Source organism: Indicator indicator, chromosome 10 (genome assembly GCF_027791375.1).
Source record: "Indicator indicator isolate 239-I01 chromosome 10, UM_Iind_1.1, whole genome shotgun sequence".
Lineage (NCBI taxonomy): Eukaryota > Metazoa > Chordata > Aves > Piciformes > Indicatoridae > Indicator > Indicator indicator.
The window spans coordinates 33,078,264-33,097,260 of NC_072019.1; the positions used below are offsets into that span (position 1 = coordinate 33,078,264).

General features: G+C 47.1%; 1 protein-coding gene across 1 annotated transcript in view; it reads right to left on the minus strand.

Annotated features, from left to right (window-relative positions):
• DPYD (dihydropyrimidine dehydrogenase) overlaps positions 1 to 18,997 on the minus strand; it is a 605,351-nt gene that overhangs the window by 434,926 nt on the left and 151,428 nt on the right. The window contains exons 6-7 of the mRNA XM_054384577.1: positions 6,847 to 7,043; positions 1,210 to 1,291 (exon numbers count right to left, since the gene is read on the minus strand). Coding sequence (XP_054240552.1) covers positions 1,210 to 1,291; positions 6,847 to 7,043 — 279 coding nt within the window. The remainder of the gene's footprint in view (positions 1 to 1,209; positions 1,292 to 6,846; positions 7,044 to 18,997) is intronic.

The following is an 18,997-nucleotide window of genomic DNA, read 5'->3' on the forward strand; positions in this document are numbered from 1 at the left end:
GCAAACTGACATTGAGATTCTCTGCTGCACTTCAAAAGTGCAAAGGACTTGCAGGTCAAGACGACAGGCTGGCTGTATCAGCTCATTCTGGAGACCCTGGCAGAACAGGGAGCCCCAGGGAAATGTGTTTTGCAGAGGCTCCCCAGCAGCCTACACCCAGTGATTTTGTTCAAAATGTTCTAAGTGCTTTATTCTTAGCCCCATCTCTGCCTCAGCCTCCATTCTGTCACTCTTCTTAAGGTTTACAAAGGGATCTTCAGAGCAGAAAAACAGACCTGCAGCTTACCTTACATCCTACCAGCATTTCTGCAAAACCTGGGCAGAATGAGGTTCTCACTTGGGTCCTGTGACATCAGCCTACTGATTTCACAAAGCGAACCCATGCCAAAGGTTGCAAGAAGAATTTCTTGCTTCAGTGAAACCTTTAGTGTCATGTTAAAAATGCATCATCCCTCCTGGCACTCAAAGATTTGATCCAGTGCTGCACTCCACAGCTGTAACTTCTAGGAGAGCCTGCAGCACTTGTAAACACTATCAAAGTCTTCAGCTCAAGGCCTGAACTGACACCAAAGCTTGGTTCCCATAATCTCCAAACAACACACAGTTGTTTAACAGAACAATGCCCAACCCTTACTTTCCAAGAAGCTGAGTGACTGTTATTGTTCATCATGGATGATCACAGTAATCTTTGATTTCATTTGATGCAGTTCATTACAAAATTAACTCAGATGCAAGACTGGGTAACAAACCATTAAGCAAGAAAAAAAAAAACCAAACCCAACCTCAGGGAAGAGGGAACAAAAGGAGAAGTCTCAAAGATGACTGTTTTAAGTAGTGCCAAACTTGCATGAAAAAAAAACAAAACAACCAAAATTCGATTAAAAAAAAATCAACTGGTTCCAATAGCTATATTGAACCCCTAAAGCAATTCAGGAATTTGTTTCTCACAGACAATTAATCACATGCAGGCATGCCAGATGAGAACTATTGATTGCCCTTTTCCAAAGCAGCAGCATTCAGACAGGAGACAGACAAATGCTCTGAGCAAGGGGAAGCTTCCTCCTGCCTCTGTCTAGCACAGGTTTTAATCGTTCTTTACTAATGTGCATGACATTTTGCTGTTAATCTTTGGCAGAGTTCTTGTTCTTTTTGTTTTGGTTTTTTTTTCCTTCTTGGAGCTATACATAGGCAGGACACACTCTTCATTACCTTCACTCCAAGGTCCTTCATCAGCTCAGCTTCAAAATGCACCACGTCATACGGCAAGCGGAACTGGGGGATTTCAGACGTGCTAAAAGAAAGGAAAATGCTTGTGAAATGCTTCCAGATATTAGGAGGAAAGGGTTTGTTTTTTTTTTTAACATGTTAAAAATTCAATACTTGTAGCACACCTCAGATAATTGTCATGCATGTGAATGGAACTGTGCTGAAACTTGACTGTTGGCTTTTTTTCTGTTAGAGGGACAAACCAGTGTTATTCACTCAATGCTAAAAACATAGGCCCAAGAGGAAACACAGAATCACAGAATCCCAGAAACATTCAAGTTGGAAAAGCCCCTCAGGACCACCAAATCCATCCCAGAACACCACTCTGCAAGGTTCATCCCTAAACCAGATGCCCAAGCATCACATCCAAACCACCTTTAGATACATCCAGGCTTGGGGACACCACCACCTCCCTGGGCAGCACATTCCAATGCCTGACCACTCTTGATGGGAAAAAATTTTTCCTACAGTCCAGTCTGAAATACCTTGAGGCCAAACCTGTCCACATGCATAGGTAACTAACATAGGTTCAGCTTGGATCCAAAAGAGCTTTGGCTCCATTCCCTTGGTTCACCATTAGATAAGACAACCATTTAACAAACTACATTATGTGTACTGAAAGCTAAGTGATCTTTTAGCAACAACCCATCATTAAGCTATCAAAAGAGAATTACAATTCTCAAATATAGAATCACAGAATTGTCAGGGTTGGAAGGGACCTCAAGGATCAGCCCGTTCCAACCCCCCTGCCATGGGCAGGGACACCTCACACTACAGCAGGTTGCTCACAGCCACATCCAGCCTGGCTGCAAAAACCTCCAGGGATGAGGCTTCCACCACCTCCCTGGGCAACCTGTGCCAGTGTCTCACCACCCTCATGGGGAAGAACTTCTTCCTAAATATTGTTTTTTTAAAAAGTGTAAAGGTGTTGCATGTACTATTTTTGAGCAAGAGTGTTTAAAACTGCACCCTCCTTCACTTCTACTTTATAAATATTTATGGACTTTCAAAATGGACAAAGTCAGTAATTTTTCTATCAGCTGCTGCTCTCAAGTCTGCTTTTTTACTTCATTTTTATTAGCTGGAATTTCTTCCTCCTGAGAAGTATTAGGAATGACATCTTCAAGTTCCCAGAATCACAGATCTCCTGTACAGGAAAACTGCAGTGCCAAGAGAGAATCTCAGTTGATATCTACTGGCATAGATTTTCATCTCCAATAAAATGACATCTACTTGAAATCTCTGCTGTAAAACACATTACAGGTAAACACAGTGAAGGTCTGCCTCAGGTACTTTTGTTAAATGAAGATTAACATCTTCATCAATGACAATTATGAGGGGACAGAGTCTGCTCAGCAAGTTTGCTGATGATACCAAACTGGGAGGCTTGGCTGAGACACCTGAAGGCTGGGTGGCCATTCAGAGACTTGGACAGACTGAGAGCTGGGCACAGAGGAACCTACTGAGGTCCAGCAAGGATAAGTGCAGAGTCCTGCACCTGGGAAGGAAGAATAAACTGCAGCAGGACAGGCTGGGAGGGGATCTGCTGGAGAGCAGCCCTGTGGAGAAGGACCTGGGAGTGCTGGTGGTGGACAACAAGTTCTGCATGGGACAGCAATGTGCCCTGGTGGCCAAGAAGGCCAATGGGATCCTGGGGTGCATTGAGAGGAGTGTGTCCAGCAGAGCCAGGGAGGTTCTCCTCCTCCTCTACTCTGCCCTGCTGAGACCTCACCTGCAATATTGCATCCAGTTCTGGGCTCCCCAGTTCAAGAGGGACAGGGATCTGCTGGAGAGAGTCCAAGGGAGGGCTGCAAGGATGCTGAAGGGACTGGAGCACTGCCTGATGAGGAGAGGCTGAGAGCCCTGGGGGTGTTTAGTCTTCAGAGGAGAAGACTGAGAGGGGATCTGATCAATGTCTATCAATATCTGAGGGCTGGGGGTCAGGAAGGAAGGGACAGGCTCTGCTCAGCTGCACCCTGTGACAAGACAAGGGGCAATGGATATAAACTCCAGCACAGGAGGTTCCACCTCAACCTGAGGAGGAACTTCTTCACTGTGAGGGTCCCAGAGCACTGGAACAGGCTGCCCAGAGAGGTTGTGGAGTCTCCTTCTCTGGAGCCTTTGCAGCCTTGCCTGGATGTGTTCCTGTATGACCTGTGCTGGATTCTCTGGTCCTGCTATGACAGGGGGCTTGGACTCAATGATCTCCAGAGGTCCCTTCCAACCCCTACCATCCTGTGATCATCCTGTGATTAAAAACCCCTGAATATGCAGAAATGTTAAAGTCTCTCCCCGACATTTCTAAGCTTCACGTAATCTAATCTGGTTTTAAATTAATGGATCAATGATTACCATAACAAAGCACTGGCACAAGAGATTCAGTGTGGCTTTATTTTACATATTGTTAGTGACCACAAAGGGTCATAGCATCATGGAACTGTCAGGGATGGAAGGGACCTCAAGGATCATCTCTCTCTGACACGTCAGAAGGATTTGATTTATTTTATGTTGCATCAACTTTAATTATATTATTAAGAAACTAGTGTTCCTCTTTATAATTTCTAGTATTGCCCTTTTTTCACCTTTCCTGACCACTGTGAAAAAAAAGGAGTCTTTAAATATCAGCTGACAATACAACTTTCATAGGTCATGCTAAGAAAAAGGTGGCTGAGGCAGAAACTAATCTATCAATGTGATTCTGCAACAGAGATTCAATAAAGAAATCTAAATGAAATTAAAAAATAAAGGAAAGTTCTCTTTTCCATGTAACCTCTGTATTTCCATGACATGCTCAGGGAACAGCACTGACTGCTAGGTCACTGTGAGAATTTATAAACAATTTTTGTTCTTCACAGAATCACAGAGCGTCAGGGGCTGGAAGGGACCTCAAAAGCTCATCCAGTCCAACCCCCCTGCCAGAGCAGGAGCACCTAGAGCAGGTCACACAGGAACACATCCAGGGGGGGGTTGAATATCTCCAGAGAGGGAGACTCCACAGTTCCCCTGGGCAACCTCTTCCAGGGTTCTGTCACCCTCACAGGGAAAAATTGTTTTCCTCATGAAACTTCCTCAGCCTCAGCTTCCACCACTGCCCCTTGTCCTGTCATTGGGCATCACCCAGCAGAGCCTGGCTCCAGCCTCTGGGCACTCCCCCTGCACATCTTTATCAACAGCAATGAGGTCACCTCTCAGGCTCCTCCCCTCCAAGCTACAGAGCCCTCAGCTCCCTCAGGCTCTCCTCAGAAGGAAGATGTTCCACTCCCCTCATCATTTTTGTGGCTCTGCATTGGACTCTCTCAAGCAATTCCCTGAGCTCCTTCCTGAACTGAGGGGCCCAGCACTGGACACAATATTGCAGGGCCTCACTGAGCCTTTCCTTGAATATCTCCAGGGATGGAGCCTCAGCCACCTCCCTGGGCAACCTGTTCCAGTGTTCCACTGCCCTCATGGTGCAGAACTTGTTTCTACCTCCAATCTCAATCTGCTCTTCTCTAGTTTGAAGCCATTGTCCCTCATCCTGTCCCTGCAGGCCTTTGCAAACAGTCTCTCTCCAGCCTTCTTGTAGCCCCCTTCAGGTACTAGCAGGCTGCTATTAGGTCTCCCAGGAGCCTAAAGCAAAGGGACTTGACTTTAATGCTTCACTTTCAATACAACTTTAAACTGAAAGAACACCTGCAGCTTAAGATCACTTTGTTTCAATTATGGAAGCACACATCAAGCAACTGCAGCACTGTAAAGAACTGCAGAAAGTATTACATTGCTGAGTCCAACCTGAACCCAACTGCCACTAAATGAAGCATCACCATGAGTAACTCCTCAGTATTTCTTACTACTTCACAGCAACAAACCCGATTTCAGATCTGGTGTGTATGAAAAGGTGAATGGTTATTCCATATGCTACATTTGCTATCTGCTATGGTGAAACAGCTCCATGGCTGAATAATTGTGTATTAACACCTTGATAATTAGGTAGAACACTTCTCAAGCTCACTGGCTAAAAATGCAAGCATTCAGTTCAACTTCTCCAGCACTGATTCTCTATTTTTTTTTCCAGAGCACTGAATAAGTATCTGACATTATGACATTATGGATCAAACTCATCAGTGGTGTCATCTTTATTGATTTCAGTGATGCTTCATTGAGACATACGAACACATCAACCTTTTCTCTCCTACTGCCTCTTTTCACCCTCTCTTTTGTAAAGACCTTAGCAGGAGTCTACCTTCAATGTGAAATTTAATCTTGGTGTTGCATGGGCAGTTTCTGAAATACTTTGTCCTACATTGAGGGATATCCACAAATGTACAAGAGCTAAAAATTCACCTTCAAGGGTAGAGGACATAACACTATGCAAATATCAGCCAAGTGTTTACCATATAGAAAAACTGCAAAGGTGCCTTCCTTTGTATATCTGCAGTTTCTTGCAGGCTAAGAATTGTAGGGGGGTAATTTCACTGCTATGAGATGGTTTGTTAAAGCTCCAAGTCCAGGCACACACGATGGATTTATTCACTGCCACCTTTATTTGCATAAGATAGTTCATGAGAGCATTCTAAATTTAAAATTCTCCATGAAATTGCAATCTGTCTGAAGCATGTAAAACATCTTCCAATTTCTACACTCTGTAGGGCCACAAGTACTTCATCTTGTTTGAAAACTACTAGAGATAGGAAAAGGGTTCCTGACAATTTTTCCAAGTGTTAATTTGATAATAAGTATTGCACTGTGGAATTTTAGAAGTCATATGAAAAGAGCAGAGGAGATAGGCACTAGATTTGCAGCTAAACCTTGCCTGTTTTAACTTGAATGTAGCCTGGGCTGCACCAAGAGAAGTGTGGCCAGCAGGGCCAGGGAGGGGATTCTCCCCCTCTGCTCCACTCTGCTGAGACCACACCTGGAGCTCTGTGTCCAGTTCTGGAGCCTCAATTACAAGAAGGATCTGGAGGTGCTGGAAGGTGTCCAGAGAAGGGCCACGAGGATGAGCAGAGGGTTGGAGCTCCTCTCCTATGAGGACAGACTGAGAGAGTTGGGGCTGTTCAGTCTGGAGAAGAGAAGGCTCCAAGGAGATTTTCTTGTGGCCTTCCAGTATCTGAAGGGGGCTGCAAGAAAGCTGGGGAGGGATTTTTTTTAAGCTGTCAGGGAGTAATATTACTGCGGGGATGGATCCAAGCTATAAGTGGGGAGATTCAGATTGGATATTAGGAAGAAATTCTTCCCCATGAGGGTGGTGAGACACTGGCACAGGTTGCCCAGGGAGGTGGTGGAAGCCTCATCCCTGGAGGTTTTTGCAGCCAGGCTGGATGTGGCTGTGAGCAACCTGCTGTAGTGTGAGGTGTCCCTGCCCATGGCAGGGGGATTGGAAGTGGATGCTCCTTGAGGTCCCTTCCAACCCTGACAATTCTGTGATTCTATGATTAATTATTTAAGTAAAAAAATAGGTTTTTCCAGATCTGACATTTTCTACTTTTTTCCTTTGGTAAAGGTAGGGGGATTGTGTGTAAGCTATGTTTGCATAACACTTCTTTTAGCTATGCTTTCTACAATCACTGGGAACAATGCTTTGTTGTCATTGTTTCTTACCTCAAGCCACCAAAGTACTCCTGCTTCTCAAATATGGTGATGTTTGAGTAGCCCAAGCGAGCCAGGAAGGAAGCACAGCTTAGGCTTGCAGGTCCAGCACCAAGAAGAGCTATCTTCACATGGTAGGCTTCAGGCATATCTTCTAGAGGAGGTAAGGAAGGGTTTCTGATCTGAGGAATATTCATGGCTTTGAACACCTGAAAAAGATTACATTCAACAGGTTAAACACTTGACATTCCCTCCTTAACTATTATTATGAGTGCCCCATGGAAGCTTCTGCTAGCACTGTCACATACCACTGATGCATTGTCGCAGACCTCTGCTCAACATTACAGGGATACCCAATCACAAAATCACAGAATCAATAAGGTTGTAAAGGATCTCAAGGATCATCAAAGTCCAATGTGTACATGGTGCAGTTGCAGGGGTTGGTCTTTTTGTCTTAAAAATATCTAAAGTCAGATCTTTCGTGCTGTAAATTTTATCAAAATGATGGAACCAGACAACAGAATAGCAACATAGAATCATAGAGTTGTCAGGGTTGGAAAGGACCTCAAGGAGCATCCAGTTCCAACCCCCCTGCCATGCCCAGGGACACCTCACACCACAGCAGGTTGCTCACAGCCACATCCAGCCTGGCTGCAAAAACCTCCAGGGATGAGGCTTCCACCACCTCCCTGGGCAACCTGTGCAGTGTCTCACCACCCTCATGGGGAAGAATTTCTTCCTAATATCCAGCCTGAATCTACCCATTTCTAGTTTTCTTCCATTCCCCCCAGTCCTATCACTCCCTGACACCCTCAAAAGTTCCTCCCCAGCTTTCTTGTAGCCCCCTTCAGATACTGGAAGGCCACAAGAAGGTCTCCTTGGAGCCTTCTCTTCTCCAGACTGAACAGCCCCAACTCTCTCAGTCTGTCCTCATAGGAGAGGAGCTCCAGCCCTCTGCTCATCCTTGTGACCCTTCTCTGAACTCATTCCAGCACATCCAGATTTGTAATAGGGGCTCCAGAATTATATATAAAGTCAGGCACATGGCAGAGAATCTCTGTAGCACCAAAACTTTCCTTCCAAACAATGTTCAGGTTATTTTTACTCCTAGAAAAGTATTTCTGCAAATACTGCTAAGGGCTGTAATGCAATGAAGGAGCTTTGACTCCAGAGGTATCTTGTGTGCTCCTGGACAAATCACTTAGGGCTTGACTCCTTAGAAGTCATAGGTAATCAACTTTGGATGGCTTTACAGCTTTTTTGGGGAACTGCTCTAGTATTCAGCACTGTATTTTCAAAGGCAACCCATTCTTTACATGCCTCAGGTAATTCTAATAGGACTTATTTCGTATTAGTTCCTCACCTCACCTCTTTCAGATGTTCTCTGCTTCTTACCTGTGTGTTCTAAAAGCTGTAGGCACACCTAAAAGTTAAACTATTCTGCCTTTGCCTCAATTCTTCAGCTGTAAAATGGTGACGATCTGCTCCATTCTCTCTTGACTATTAAAAGTACTTTGGGACAGTCTCTGGCCACTGTTGTGTGTTCATCCAGAGCCAGGCACAATGATCTCCTAAGCTACTTGCAACGCCACACAGTTTATTTCAGATTTACATTGAATTGGTTCTTTGTTCAGGCACACAGGAAAGAGGCTAAGGCAGAAATATTACACACCCACTGAGCTAAACTTCACTGTCCTTGGCATTTAGAGACATTTCAGCAGAAGGAATGGCAAATCTAGCTTGGATAACCAACAATAGGAAAAAGACTCACAGCCCCTGTAGGCCACCAAGCATTAGGAGCATGGAAGAGCATAGGATCACAGATCACAGGCTCAGAGGATTTTAGGGGCTGGAAGGGACCTCTGGAGATCTTCAAGTCCAAGCCCCCTGCCAGAGCAGGACCATAGAATCCAGCACAGGTCACACAGGAACACATCCAGACAGGGCTGGAAAGGCTCCAGAGAAGGAGACTCCACAACCTCTCTGGGCAGCCTGTTCCAGTGCTGTGGGACCCTTACAGTAAAGAAGTTCCTCCTCATGTTGAGGTGGAACCTCCTGTGCTGGAGTTTCCATCCATTGCCCCTTGTCCTATCACAGGGTGCAAGTGAGCAGAGCCTGTCCCCTCCCTCCTGACCCCCACCCCTCAGATATTGATAGACATTGATCACATCCCCTATCAGACCTGTCTCAAGACTTAACAGCCTCAGGGCTCTCAGCCTTTCCACACCCAGCACTGCTCCAGTCCCTTCAGCATCCTTGGAGCCCTCCCTTGGACTCTCTCCAGCAGATCCCTGTCCCTCCTGAACTGGGGAGCCCAGAACTGGATGCAATATTCCAGGTGAGGTCTCAGCAGGGCAGAGTAGAGGAGGAGGAGAACCTCCCTGGCTCTGCTGGACACACTCCTCTCCATGCACCCCAGGACCCCATTGGCCTTCTTGGCCACCAGGGCACATTGCTGTCCCATGCAGAACTTGTTGTCCACCAGCACTCCCAGGTCCTTCTCCACAGGGCTGCTCTCCAGCAGATCCCCTCCCAGCCTGTCCTGCTGCAGTTTATTCTTCCTTCCCAGGTGCAGGACTCTGCACTTATAGCTACATCTTCATTTGGCTGTAGGCATTAGGGGGAAAGCAGTTAACCCAAGGAGTATATCTGTGTAGCAGAAGCACAGTAGAACACTACAAGGACACAGGAGCTCTTTGCATTGGGATTCTCAGTCATACCACAGACACTTCAAGGCTATACACCTCAAAAGGTTTTAGAAGGCAAGTGTTCCCCATCTAGTTCAAGGAAGAACTGCATTTCCCAAGTCCTGGCTAGTCCTCTAAAATCATAGAATCAGTCAGGGTTGGGAGGGACCACAAGGATCATCCAGTTCCAACCCCCCTGCCATGCCCAGGGACACCTCACACTACAGCAGGCTGGCCAGAGCCTCATCCAGCCTGGCCTTAAACACCTCCAGGGATGGGGCCTCAACCACCTCCCTGGACAACCCATTCCAGGCTCTCACCACTCTCATGGTCAAGAACTTCTTCCTCATGTACAGCCTGCATCTCTCCACTTCCAGCTTTGTTCCATTCCCCCTAGACCTGTCACTACCTGATATCCTAAAATGTCTCTCCCCAGCTTTCTTGTAGCCCCCTTCAGATACTGGAAGGCCACACACAAATAAACAGACTCTCATTTGTCTTCACAAATATCACATTTAAGCTCTTGCACAAGTTTACCAACAGTTTTTACTTTCCTCAAAACTCAGAAAAAAAAGAGGTTTTCAAGTTAAGCTTTGGCAATCCCACTCAGGAGTAGAACTTTTCACTGCTCTTTTGAATGCATGTTCATTTGTTGTGTGCTCACTTGAGTGCTCAAGCTAAGTGAACTGATGATGAGTTCCTCCCCCTGCTAAACTTTCTACACCAAATTACCCCAGTCTTTGGAAGCTGGCACAGCCTTTTCACGAGATGCAAGAAGCAGGAGACAGGGAGTGATTTAAAAAAAAATAAAAATCATTTCAACCTGGCAATTGATAGAATATGGGCTGGTTTAATGTGGTTATTGATGGACTTCACAGGCTGAAAATATCAGCTTGTGCTCTGAACCTGGACTGTGATAACCAAAAGGTGGAAGGGTATCTCCAAAATGGCTGCTTTGTTACAGGCAGTGAGTTTGCAGATGACACCAAGTTGGGAGCAGAGGTCAATTTTTTAGAGGGTAGGAGGGCTCTGCAGAGGGACCTTGACAGGCTGGATGGGTGGGCAAAGTCCAAGGGCATGAGATTGAACAATTCTAAGTGCCAGGTTCTACACATTGGCCACAACAACCCCAAACAGTGCTGCAGGCTGGGGACAGAGTGGCTGGAGAGCAGCCAGGCAGAGAGGGACCTGGGGGTGCTGGTTGACAGCAGCTGAACAGGAGCCAGCAGTGTGCCCAGGGGGCCAAGAGAGCCAATGGCATCCTGGCCTGGATCAGGAATAGTGTGGCCAGCAGGAGCAGGGAAGTCATTCTGCCCTGTGCTCAGAACTGGTTAGGCCACACCTTGAGTGCTGTGTCCAGTTCTGGGCTGCTTGTGGTGGGTTGAAAGTCCCTTCCCACATTAACAACACCAGACTAGCTCAGCTTGGAAGCAAATGAGGCTGTATTTACCAGCAAAAACTACAGTCTGCAATGGAACACAATGAATATGTACAGATACACACTATGTACAATATTTACAGATATGTACAATTAACAGAAGCAGCACAAAACCCTCCTGGCCTGGAAAGCTGTCCCTCTGCCTCCCCCTTCCCTGCCTTCCCCAGACCCCCCTGACAAAAGGACGAAAGACAAGAAGCAGAGAGGTTGTCAGAACTTAGCCAAGGTCAATGTGCAGGTGTGTTAGCTCCAAAGCAAAGCCAGAAGAGCAGAGCAGAAACACCCTGCTAGAATGCTGCAGAGAGAACACTGAACTTTTGTTTTGAGAACTGAATCCTAAAGGTTTCTATCTCCCCAATGGAAGTGTTTAGAATAATCATTATTTTTCTTTTTTTTACACCCAATAGTGATTTATTGACATTCTTACTACTTTCTGCTCAAGATCTGTGGAAAATTTTAAAGGCATAGCCCTAAAACCATCACACTGCTCCATTTAAGAAAGATGTTGAGATGCTGAAAGGTGTCCAGAGAAGGGCAACAAGGCTGGGGAGGGGTCTGGAGCACAGCCCTGTGAGGAGAGGCTGAGGGAGCTGGGGGTGTTTAGCCTGGAGAAGAGGAGGCTCAGGGCAGACCTCATTGCTGTCTGCAACTGCCTGAAGGGAGGTTGTAGCCAGGAGGGGTTTGGTCTCTTCTCCCAGGCAACCAGCACCAGAACAAGAGGACACAGTCTCAAGCTGTGCAGGGGGAAGTTTAGGCTTGATCTTAGAAAGAAGTTCTTCCCAGAAAGAGAGATTGCCCTTTGGGATGTGCTGCCCAGGGAGGTGGTGGGGTGCCCTGGAGGTGTTTAAGCAAAGCCTGGATGAGGCACTTAGTGCCATGGTCTGGTTGATTAAATAGGGTTGGGTCATCTGTTGGATCTTGGGAGGTCTCTTCCAACCTGGTTGATTCTGTGATTCACACAGAAATGGGTTGAGGGACACCAAATTTCCACTGAAGTCTCCTGCAGCTGTTTTGGAAGGCTACTCAGTGACACAGATGTTGTGACTTTCCCATGGAAGGTGCACATGGAGCACTATGAATATGTGTGTGCTTAACACATTGATGACTGCAATCACTTTATTGTTAATATAGCTATTTTATTTATTTAACCTTATTATTCTACTACTGTTAATGTAATTATGTCATTTTATTTATTTAATGTTATTATGTTATTACTGAGGAGTCATATCCATCAGCTAAAGGTTATACTGAAGCACTTGCACCTCCTGTAGTGGGGTTGTTCAGCTTCAGAAGCCAGGCAGTCATGCAGGGAATCCTAGTGGTTCAGGATGGATAGTCAATTTTAATTCTGCCTATTTGCAAACAGGATGGAAACTGTCTTCATGCAGCAGAGCCAGCTTGTGTGGCAGCATCTTGCCATCTGGAATTCAGTGGCAGTTCTGCATATTAAGGCTGGCAGGGTAACTGTGTGAAAATAGCAAACTGCTTTAATGCATCTCAAAAGATTTTTCAATCACCTCATGGTGAAGTTTCCCTACATTGTAATTCACTTAATTAAGTAGCATTGAATACTTCTGTACAAAGCCTTTGGTGTGCAGACATGACTGCCTTGGAAGCAAGTGTTCAATGCAACTGTCCTCTGCTATGCCTCTGCTCAGGGTGTAGGTGCAGTTTAATATTATTGCCTTTCTTGTCCACCTTCCCTTCAAAGAGATGAGTTCATTTTTGTTTGGATGGAGTTTTGCTTTTGTTTTGCAGTGCATCTTAACCAAGACTCATTCAGGAAAATAAGACCAAATAGTTAATTTTACAGCTGAAACACTCAGTGGAAAGACTCAGGCATTTGACATGGTCCCCTACAACACACAGATAGAGATTTGCTGCCCTACAACATCCTGCTCACCAAGCTGGAGAGATGCAGATTTGCTAGGTGGACTGCTCAGTGGATAAGGAATTGGCTGGATTGCATCCAGAGGGTGGTGATTAATGGCTTGAAGTCCAGATGAAGAGGAGTGACAGTGGTGGCCAAGAAGGCCAATGCCATCCTGGCGTGCATCAGCAATAGTGTGGCCAGCAGGAGCAAGGAAGTCATTCTGCCCTGTACTCGGTGCTGGTTAGGCCACACCTTGAGTCCTGGGTCCAGTTCTGGGCCCCTCCACTTAAGAAATATATTGAGATGCTGGAAGGTGTCCAGAGAAGGGCAACAAGGCTGGGGAGGGGTCTGGAGCACAGCTCTGTGAGGAGAGGCTGAGGGAGCTGGGGGTGTTTAGCCTGGAGAAGAGGAGGCTCAGGGCAGACCTCATTGCTGTCTACAACTCCCTGAAGGGAGGTTGTAGCCAGGTGGGGGTTGGTCTCTTCTCCCAGGCAACCAGCACCAGAACAAGAGGACACAGTCTCAAGCTGTGCCAGGGGAGGTTTAGGCTGGGTGTGAGGAGGAAGTTCTTCCCAGAAAGAGAGATTGGCCATTGGAATGTGCTGACTGGGGAGGTGGTGGAGTCACCATCCCTGGGGGTGTTTAAAATCAGCCTGGCTGAGGCACTCAGTGCCATGGGTTAGTTGATTAGATGGTGCTGGGTGATAGGTTGGACTAGATGATCGTGAAGATCTTTTCCAACCTGGTTAACTCTGTGTGATTCTGTGGTGTCCCTCAGGGGTCTGTCCTGGGACCTGTGCTGGTTAATACTTTTATCAGTGTTGTAGACAGTGAGACTTAGTTGCACCATCAGCAAGTGTGCAGATGACACCAAGTGGGGGAAGGCAAGGAGCTGAATCAATGACCTCGTCAGACAGACCCTGGAACAAAGATACCCTCATGTGTGTTGGAATGAAACCTTGGGAGGCAGGAGTGTAGAGAGAAGACAAGATAAAAGACATCTGGCATTGACCTCTGTAGTGCAAATGTTTGAAAGGCTTAACCAATGACTGTTCAGCTAAGTTTTGTGTGGCTAGAATGGATAAGTACTGCCAGGAACTGGCTTGCTTTCAACTGCTGCTGAGAGTATATCAGCTTGGTGTGTTCTCATAATAAACTGATCACTTCTGAGCCATCCACAGGTGTCCTCAAGTTGTCTTCCTGGATATCTCAGGGGTCCCTGCCCTTAATATGCCACAACCAAGCTGAGTGGTGTTGTCAATACAGCAGAGGGACAGGATGGCATCCAGAGAGCAAGCTGAAGAGGTGGCCCAGGTGAACCTCATGAGGTTCAGCAAGAGCAGGTGTAGGGTTCTGCACCTGGGCTGGAACAATCCTCACTGTCAATACAGACTGGGGCAGGAGGTAACAGAAAGCAGCCCTGAGGAAAAGGGCTTGGGGGTGATGATAGATGAGAAGCTGGACAGGAGCAGGCAGGGTGAGCTTGCAGCAGTGTAGGCAAATCACATCCTGGGCTGCATCAAGAGATGTGTTGCCAGAGATCCAGAGAGGTGATTCTGCCACTGTGCTCTGCTCTGGTGAGTACTGTGTATAGAGGTCTGGAGCCCTGAATACAGAAAGGACATGGACCTGATGGAGAGGGTCCACAGGAGGGCCACAAAAATTATCAGGGGGTTGGAGCAGCTTTGCTATGAGGACAGGCTGAGGGAGCTGGGGGTGTTCAGCCTGGAGAAGAGGAGGCTCCAGGGAGACCTAATAGCAGCCTGCCAGTACCTGAAGACAGCTACAGGAAGGATGGAGAGAGACTGTTTGCAAAGGCCTGCAGGGACAGGATGAGGGACAATGGCTTCAAACTAGAGCAGAGCAGATTGAGATTGGATATTAGGAAGAAGTTCTTCACTATGAGGGCAGTGGAACACTGGAACAGGTTGTCCAGGGAGGTGGTTGAGGCTCCTTCCCTGGAGATATTCCAGGTGAGGCTTGGTGAGGTCCTGGGCAACCTGATCTAGTTGGGGATGTCCCTGCTGAGTTCAGGGAGGTTGGACTGGATGATCTTTGGAGATCCCTTCTGGCCTGGACCATTCTATGACTCTATGATCATCCCCAGCCTTTCCTCCTATCCCTCATGCACACACAACAGAGATTGAAGAGATCATTACTAGGCATTAATAATGCTGGGCATTTACTCTTTAACTTTTTATCAAATGCTATGAAAACATCACTACTTCATCAGCTACAGGCAAAGATTCAAACTAATATCAGACAGATTCCACCAACTTCCTATGCTACCTGTCCATAAAAAGGATATCCCAGCCTATAAAAAATAAATAAATATGGAGACCAGGTACTCAAGTGAGATGTGAGCAACTGATGTCATTTACCTGGACCTGAGCAAAGCCTTCGACACTGTCCCACACCACATCCTGGTCCCCAAGCTGGTGGGTTTGGTGGGTGGACCATGAGAAGGATAAAGAACTGGCTTGATGGCCACACCCAAAGAGTGTCTGTCAATGGCTCCATGTCCCAGTGGGGGCCAGGAACAAGTGGAGTGCCTCAGGGATCAGTCCTGGGGCCAGTCTTGTTCAACATCTTTGTTGGTGCCAGGGACAGAGGCATTGAGTGCACCCTCAGCAAGTTTGCTGATGAGACCAAGCTGTGTGGTGCTGCTGACACACTGCAGGGAAGGGATCCATCCAGAGGGACCTGGACAGGCTGCAGAGCTGGGCACAAGCCAACCTCATGAGGTTCAACAAGACCAAGTGGAAGGTCCTGCAGCTGGGTCAAGGCAATCCCAAGCACAAATCCAGGCTGGTTAGGGACTGGCTGGAAAGCAGCCCTGAGGAGAGGGACTTGGGGGTGCTGGGGGATGAGAAGCTCAACAGGAGCCAGCAGTGAGCACTTGCAGCCCAGAGAGCCAAGCAGAGCCTGGGCTGCAGCAAGAGAAGTGTGGCCAGCAGGGCCAGGGAGGGGATTCTCCCCCTCTGCTCCACTCTGCTGAGACCACACCTGGAGCTCTGGGTCCAGTTCTGGAGCCTCTATTACAAGAGGGATATGGACATGCTGGAAGGTGTCCAGAGAAGGCCATGAGGATGAGCAGAAGGCTGGAGCTGCTCTGCTATGAGGACAGACTGAGAGAGTTGGGGCTGTTCAGTATGCAGAAGAGAAGGCTCCAAGGTGACCTTCTTGTGGCCTTCCAGTATCTGAAGGGGGCTACAAGTAAGCTGGGGAGGGACATTTTAGGCTATCAGGGAGTGATAGGACTGGAGAGAATGGAATAAAGCTGGAAGTGGGGAGATTCAGGCTGGACATGAGGAAGAAGTTCTTCCCCATGAGAGTGGTGAGAGCCTGGAATGGGTTGTCCAGGGAGGTGGTTGAGGTCCCATCCCTGGAGGTGTTTAAGGCCAGGCTGGATGAGGCTCTGGCCAGCCTGCTGTAGTGTGAGGTGTCCCTGGGCATGGCAGGGGGGTTGGAGCTGGATGATCCTTGTGGTCCCTTCCAACCCTGACTGATTCTATGACTCTGTGAATTTCAAGCAGCCCATCTATTCTGCTAAAGCTGCAGCAACTGAATAAAAATCTGCCTTGATTTAGACATACCACAGTTTCCCTATCTGCATTGCTTCAGCATGCAAAAATGTGAATGCACTTGCTCAGTATTCCTTCCAGTGTGAAATCAGAAAGTGTGCTCCCTTCTTTCTTGTAAATCAAACCTTCCTTCACTGCAGTGGGGAATGGCTCTTATTCCAAAACATTCAGCATACTCCAAGAGCACAATTCCAGGCACTACATGGAAACACAAGTTTGCATCATGGCTCCACAGCATTTCCTGCTTAAGTAAACTACAGTGCTTTCAATTGCTGAGCATCTGACTCAGGTTTGATTTCCCTGGAAAGTTTTAGCCATCTCATTTTCAGTTGTTGTTTGGTTTCGTTTGGGTTGTTTTTCTTTCTGCTTTTTTTTTTTTCCTTCCAAATGTAGACAGGGAAAAGATTCTTCTTCTCATACAATCAAATTCTGGTTCTTTTCCTCACTACCTGACTCTAGTATTAGCATGTTTTAATGAAAAGATGTGATATGTGGCAGAGTAGCAGGTGACTCAAGAGAAATGCATTTTGCTCACTGGATGAAAATCCTTGTATGGCATAGTCAGAATGACTGTGCCAGAGTGACTCCAAAACATTTAAAACCATTGAAAGGGGCTAGAACTATTTTTCAGAATTCTTATCTCCATTTTCACATAAAGCAGGAGAAATTGAAGTAATCCACTTCAGTCACTTTTGATTTTTCTGATCAGAATTTTTCTAAGAGGAATCTACTATAGATAGACCTCACCTATTTGCAGAATCAGATAGGGGCAGATAGCTGTACTCTAATTCACCTTTATTTGAAATGATCTTTGGACTACAAGATCACAGCATTCACAGGATGTTAGGGGTTAGAAGGGACCTCTGGAGATCACTGAGTCCAACCCCCCCCTGCCAGACCAGAGAATCCAGCACAGGTCACACAGGAACACATCCAGACAGGGCTGCAAAGGCTCCAGAGAAGGAGACTCCACAACCTCTCTGGGCAGCCTGTTCCAGTGCTCTGAGACCCTCACAGGAAAAAAGTTCCTCCTCATGTTGAGGTGAAACCTCCTGTGCTGGAGTTTATATCCACTGTGTCTTGTCCTGTCCCAGGGTGCAACTGAGCAGAGCCTGTCCCTGTCCCCTCCCTCTTGACCCCCAGCCCTCAGCTATTGATAGACATTGATCAGATCCCCTCTCAGTCTTCTCCTCTCCAGACTAAACAGCCCCAGGGCTCTCAGCCTTTCCTCACCAGGCAGTGCTCCAGTCCCTTCAGCATCCTTTTAGCCCTCCCTTGGACTCTCTCCAGCAGATCCCTGTCCCTCTTGAACTGGGGAGCCCAGAACTGGATGCAATATTCCAGGTGAGGTCTCAGCAGGGCAGAGTAGAGGGGGAGGAGAACCTCCCTGGCTCTGCTGGACACACTCCTCTGAATGCCCCCCAGGACCCCATTGGCCTTCTTGGCCCCCAGGGCACATTGCTGTCCCATGCAGAACTTGTTGTCCACCAGCACTCCCAGGTCCTTCTCCACAGGGCTGCTCTCCAGCAGATCCCCTCCCAGCCTGTCCTGCTGCAGTTTATTCTTCCTCCCCAGATGCACTTGTCCTTGCTGAACCTCAGTAGGTTCCTCTGTGCCCAGCTCTCAGCCTGTCAGTCAGCTGTTCCATCAGATATCCATCGCTGATACTATGAGATATCAAACAGCTGCTAACGTAGACATCAGCACCTCACTGGTGTTTATTTCAGTGTGAAACATATGAGCATATTCTGAATTGTTGGAATATTTTGCCAGTGCTAAGAAGGAAAAAAAAATGCAGGGGGTGCAATGAGTAACTTTTAGGATCTGATTGTATTAGTTTCACACTTTCCCAACGGTTTCCATGGATATTTATCTGTAGGCTGGTTTATATTAATATGTGGCAGCTGAAAATTTACAGAAGAAAACAATATTCTGAACAGATTTTAATAAAAAAAAAATAAATTAACCAAATGGCATGTTCAGTAATCTTCTTCAGGTTGTCAAAAGACATAATCATGAAATTAACTTCATTTAATTGCAGTGGGTTGCACAGGGTGTACAGGAAGTTGGTTTTCTACAAACACTTTCCTGCACAAATTGTTGTGAGCTTCAACAAGGCCAAGTGCCAGGTCCTGCACTTGGGTCACAACAACCCCAAGCAATGCTGCAGGCTTGGGGCAGTGTGGCTGGAAAGCTGCTGGCAGAAAGGGACCTGGGGGTGCTCATGGACAAGCAGCTGAAGAGGAGCCAGCAGTGTGCCCAGGTGGCCAAGAAAGCCAAAGGCATCCTGGATGGGATCAGAAATGCTGTGTCCAGCAGGAGCTGGGAGGGGATTGTCCCCTGGGACTCAGCTCTGGTGAGGCCACACCTCCAGTGTTGTGTCCAGTTTTGGGCACCTCAACCCAAGAGAGATGTGGAGGTGCTGGAGCCAGGGCAGAGGAGGGCAAGGAAGCTGGGAAGGGCCTGGAGAATAAATCTTGTGAGGAGCAACTGAAGGAGCTGGGGATGGTTAGTGTGAAAAAGAGGAGGCTGAGGGGAGACCTCCTGGCTCTCTACAGCTACCTGAAAGGAGGTTGTGGAG